The following is a 6134-nucleotide window of genomic DNA, read 5'->3' as shown; positions in this document are numbered from 1 at the left end:
TATTGTCGAGTAGTTTGTATGTAGCTCAATGGTAAAAATGGGTAGAAAAAATGGCGGTCAAATTATTTAATCAAATGAATGGTTCAGATGAATTATTTAATCAAATAGATAGTTATGATAATTCAGATTAATATTATTAATAATAGAGATTACTTAATTTAACCTTAATTTTATGATTATCCGTTAAGTTTTCCGTTAAATATTCTCTTCTACGTTAATATTCCGTTAACTTTTAACTTACCCATTAATTTCTATAAGAAAGGTCTTTATTTGAAAAAATTATTCATTATCAAAAAATTAAATTAAATAAGAGAAATAATTTCATTAGTTATACTGTCTTTATTTTCTCTCATGCAAATAACACACTACCAACAAAAAGGAAGAGAACAAATAGTAAAGATGAAGACAATGATAATGTTACTCAAAAGAGAATTAAGAATACTTAGAAAAATTCAAATTAAAAGTAGTATTTATTTAGACAATCAGTTTTAGACCAAATATTTAGACTATCGATTTTACAAGGTTGCAAACATTTATTTTAGTAATAATTATAATGAATTTTCTATATTATCTTGGATTCATATACTTTGAGTTAGATATTTAAATAAAAAAATTCGACATTCAATTACCATGTATAAACTTCTCATATATAATCTTGCATTGATATACTTTCAAATATTTATTTAAATACAAACATTATATTGGCCATTAACTCATTCGCGCAATGCGCGTATAAAACTAGTACTTTAATAAATTGAGAAAGTATGTATGAACAGATACTACAAGTCAGTAGTTCTAAGAAAATAATTTTATCTCTATTATTAATTTTTCATTATTATTATAACTATTATTATTATTATTATTATTATTTCACAACAACATTAAAAATGTACATACAAACAAATTTAACAATTAACATTAAATCAATTTATTTAAAGGAATCAGTAGATTACTTGATGATAACACGTTATTAAAAATTGTAATAATAACTTTTTTTTTATTTATTTGAAAGTCTAATTACTTCTTCTTCTTTTTTTAAAGCTTGGGGCCCTCAATCACACTATATATTATAATTAATTTGAAGCTTATTTAGAATATAATAATACGTAAGTTCAAAAACCACATGTTCATAAAAAAAAAAAGTTCAATGGTTTGACCAAGCAACGAACTGAATATTTGAACGCTTCCTTGCACGTTCCAATAATTTGGATTTGGACTCTTCCTACTTGAATTCAGTTGTTATATCTTGGACCATGGTCCACAAACGACACCGTTTCTTTAAGTAAAGAAATGACTTCCGTCAATTCTTAACAGAGCTCAATAAATGAAATTACAGTTCATCACAAATTATACTGTCTCACATTTGTTTTTATATTATCAAATGAAACTGTAGTTATATCAAAATGAAATTGTAATTATGTTAAAAGAAAATTGCAGTGTATATAAAATGAAATTAATAACAGTTTCACATATTTGAGTGTATAATGTCGAATGAAACTGTAGTTATATCGAAAATGAAAGAAAACTGTAATGTATATAAAATAAAACTTAATATGTTATACACACAGAGTTAACGACACAAAACGGAGTTGATTCGTTTCTTTTCATTAATCAAAACGACGATCGTTTTGATGCATGGACTACCATGTATTTTGGACTGTGGTCCACAGTTAAAATTTGCGACTTGAACTAAATAATGTCAATGTATATGCGGAAGAAAAAATAATAATTAACCAGTAAGGTTGGTTAGAGTATTAACTCAATAACTACAATATTACAAGTTTAAAATTTATTTTTTTACTAATAATTGAATGGCCCGTTTATTTGATCCTTTTTTTTTCTTATTTTATATTATAACCATAAATATAACATTAGGGCAACCTCAAATCCTTAATAGTGAGGTTTGTGGGGTGGTGTTTGATAGGGCAAATAGGAGAGGAAAATAGGTGTCTAACACAAATAAAAGAAAAAAACAAGGGCATTGACGTACTAGCCGGGGAATGCAATGCACGTGCCCGGCTAGGCGCCATTGTGTGCGAAACGCACAGCAGTGCGCGTCCACTCCCTCTTTTTCTATGTCATGGGACCCACAAACAACTCACCCCTTGAAGGAGATCTCAAATTTTCTCTCTCATCTACATTTCTCCTCCCTATCACATATGCTCTTCTCAAAAACTATGCAAAATGCACTAATGGGGATGCTTATAAATTTAACTTAAAATAATTCATGTGTAGTTTTTGAAGTTTAAACTTTTAGTTATTGCTATATATGCTTTAGGATGTACCAATTGTATCAACAAAAACAATAAAAATAGAAAATAAGTGTACCACATAAATCATAGTCTTTATCTATTTCTATTAATATAAGCCAAAATAGTGTATATGGTCTGGACAATGGACAGAACCAGAAGAACAAAGGCGGCCAAGGCGGAGATGAAGGACCATGGCGAGTTAAAATATGTGTACTTGAAACTAGCCCAAGTAACGTGCCAATTGTTGTTATAATACTGGTTTACCTCATCAAACAATGGCGCCAGGTAGCACTCATCGATGTCGAACATCACGTCTCTTCCCAGCTTGTTTATGAAGGCCGCGAGCTCCGAGTCGGACCCGAAATCATTCTCCACGATGTTGCAGTCCAACAAGTACTCCACATCCTTGTACGTGTTTACGAGGTAGTCCAATAATGTCGCGTACGTGGTCATGTGTTTGCTGCATTCCCCGTGGCACTGCTCGTAGGCCACGCAGTTGAGCAGGAATGCGGCCATGAAATCGTCGAAGGTGATCGGCGGCATCGAGATTACGCCCCGCCGGAATTTGATGGCCAGGAAGCTGTCTTCCTTTCCCGGGCGCAGCTTGATTCCGGCGCGACGGAGCTTGGAGATGGAGTGGATTACGTGGCTCGGCGAGTTTGTTTCGCGTGGGGGGTCTTTGTTCACCGGCGGGATAAAAGTTATAAAACTGGACCGGAGAAAATCGAGTAGGTGTTTTCCGGTGAGATTTTCGTACTTGTCGAGAGTTTCCTCCGGTCTCTGTAACGTGTGGTTGAAGAAGAACAAGGCGATTCTAGACAGCGAAGATTCGTCACCGGGGATTTTAGTGAGGTCGAATAGACTTTGAAGGATGAAAAATGGGATTTGATTCTCAAGCCTTATAAAGTCCCTTAAAAGAAAAGGGAATATCCAGGACATGGAAACGAAGGGATCGTCTTCTTCAGAGGGAACCACTCTTCCAATTTTCCGGAAAACTTCTATGATAAAACAGCCATCAAGCACCAAAATCTCCACGAACTCATCGGTTTTGAGATTTATAGCCTCGGAATAGCACTCTCGAGCCTCCATTTCAAGGGATTGGACAGCTTGAAAGTAATCCTCTAAGGTCAACCCTATTTTCTCCGTCCTCTGCAACAACGTGCCCAGAAATCTCCACTTGTGCTCCTGGATCATCTCCAGGTGCGGCTTGCCGCGGTGGTACGGGCCGATGGAGACTATGCGGGGCTGATATGATCGGCCGTTGACGTCCACGAAGCTCTGGGGCACCCGGAAAATGCAGCAGCCGCTTCTTCCGGCGGATTTGCTGAGTAGTCGCGGCGGTTCCGAGATTTTTCTTTGCATCAACTCTATGTGGTCCTTGTTGACTTGCAAATTCATGGTTACGACGTGTTGATGATCATCATTTTGGTGGTCTTCTGAGTTGCTAGCCATGTTTGGTTCCGGCTTGGGACTGAGAGAGAAATCAAGATAGTAACATATTATTCTCCTCCTATTACTAAGAATGTATTACTTTTGATTTCCTATAAAGATACTACAGTGGTATATAGTTCTTCTTAATTTGAACCAATCAAACAACTTAAGCTATTTTATTATTTTATTGTCCTTTGTTGATTACAGTCACAATACAAATTTCATCCAAATGACGATCGACTTGGTAACTACAAGATTACAAGTTTAATTCCAACAGAACCGTCTATTGGCTTTCTTGGGTTTAACTGGTTAGCTATGGACAACTTAGGTTAATTAGACTCATTGTAGTCCTTTGTCAACTAGGGTCACAAGGCGATATTTACCTTATTATAGTCCATATTTACCTTATTATAGTCCTTTGTCACTTAAAATCACAAGATGAGATTTTTTCAATGCGGTGTGATTGTGGTATAATTAAGAACAAAATTTCATTGATTTGAAAATAATAATAATAAGTTAAAATAATCTATAAAAGAAATTATAATTAACTCTTTCCCATTCTATAACAATGACTTGTAATAAGATATAACACGAGTTCAATTGTAATTGGATGCCAAATAATAATAAAGTATGGATAACAAATAAAAATTAATGGACCATATAATTAAATAACGTATGGATAACAAATAAAAAAGGAAAAAGTGTCAAATAGGCCACTGAACTTATCGCTTTTGTGCCATTGGGCCATTGAACTTAAAAAGTGTGCAATTCAACTATCAAACAAGTAAAATTTGTGCAATTGGACCATTTTTACAAAAATTTTTAATTCAATTTGAGTTAAAACCATTTCAATATTGACTCCCAACTAGTATGGTAGAATAAAATGTCACTCTTAATACATATATGTTAGTAATATAATTGGATTTTACTAAAAAAATTTTGTAAAAATTGTCAAATTGCACAAATTTTGCTTGTTTGATGGTTGAATTGCACACTTTTTAAGTTCAATAGCCTAATTACACAAAGGCGATAAGTTCAGTGGCCTATTTGACACTTTTTCCAATAAAAAATAATGAGCCATATAATTAAATTGATGCGATGGATTTTTCTTTTTATTTAAAATTTGTTATTGTGATGAATGACGGATTCTGGGCCACCAATTTGAAGATTTCTTTTTCTTATTTATTGACTCTGGACAATACGGAAATGCAGTAGTAGCCTTAAATAATAAATGAGTTTCAACAACTTGGGCGGCTTTTATGGCAATCGTTGTACAAAGACCATGTTCCAAAATATTTTGTCATTTTTTTAAATGAAAAGTATAGTAATGGTAGTTGTTATGTTTAAATAATCGTGTATTTATGATGTCTTCATGATTAAATGAAATTAGAATGTATCTAAAATAAATTTGAATAACATATTTTACATATTGAGTATATATTGTCAAATTAAATTATAGTTGAAATAGAATGATACTTTAGTTGTGCTGTAAGGAAACTACCGTGTGTATAGAATGAAACTGTATAACATGTCTCGCATATTGAGTATATATTGTCAAATAAAACTGTAGTTGAATTATAATGATACTTTAGTTGTGTTGTAATGAAACTACCATGTGTATACAATGAAACTGAATAACATGTCTTACATGTTGAGTATATATTGTCAAATAAAATTATAATTGAATTAAAATGATACTTTAGTTGAGCTGTAATGAAATTACAGTGTGTAAAAATTAAAACCGAATAACATGTCTCACATATTGTGTGTACATTGTCAAATGAAATTGTAGTTGAATTAGAATGACATCCACTTTAGTGGAGATGTAAGCCTGTAATGAAACTATTATGTGCATAAAATGAAACTAACTAACAACTCTCACGTATTCGAGTGTATATTGTCTAATGAAACTGTAGTTGAATTATACTTATACGTTAGTGTGTTGTAATTAAACTACAATGTGTATAAAATGAAATTCAATAACAGGTCTCCCATATTGAGCGTATATTGTCAAATGAAATTGTGGTTGAACTAAAATGATATTTTAATTAATTATGTTGTAATGAAACTAGAGCGTAAATAAAATTGAAACTAAATACATCATAACCATGATTAGTTGTATATAATGAATGATGTTTATTTTTATTAACAAAAACGATACCATTTTGCATCATAGCCCACGCAGTTGTGTGGATCATGGTCCACAATAAAATTTGTCCTTTTATGGAATATGGAATTTAGATACGAGTATTATGTATGTATGTGAATTGGGTAACGTGTTTAGAATTCTTCCACGTCTTTCGTTTGGGCTACGATAGTTTAAGATAATGTTTAAAATGGGGTGAATAACCAGACTTTTTAAAATCAAAGTTCAATACAATGGCAATTAAATATGTCAATAATCTTGTTTAGGCGTGCTATATATTTCACAATCATTATACCATAAATCAT

The 6134-nt window shown here is 32.4% G+C and overlaps 1 protein-coding gene across 1 annotated transcript; it reads right to left on the bottom strand.

Moving 5' to 3' along the window:
* Nucleotides 1-2282: 2282 nt before the first annotated feature.
* Nucleotides 2283-3783, bottom strand: LOC116030122 (UPF0481 protein At3g47200). The gene has a single exon (XM_031272269.1). It carries the CDS (start codon nt 3702-3704, stop codon nt 2346-2348), a length of 1359 nt encoding a protein of 452 aa, XP_031128129.1. The 5' UTR covers nt 3705-3783; the 3' UTR covers nt 2283-2345.
* Nucleotides 3784-6134: the final 2351 nt, after the last annotated feature.

Source organism: Ipomoea triloba, chromosome 9 (assembly GCF_003576645.1).
Source record: "Ipomoea triloba cultivar NCNSP0323 chromosome 9, ASM357664v1".
Lineage (NCBI taxonomy): Eukaryota > Viridiplantae > Streptophyta > Magnoliopsida > Solanales > Convolvulaceae > Ipomoea > Ipomoea triloba.
The sequence above is the reverse complement of the archived record's forward strand: the minus strand, read 5'-3'. Positions and strand labels throughout refer to the sequence as shown.

What these genes read in the sequence shown, in the direction of transcription:
- LOC116030122 (XM_031272269.1), bottom strand. Translation starts at nt 3,704, where the DNA reads ATGGCTAGCAACTCAGAAGACCACCAAAATGATGATCATCAACACGTC.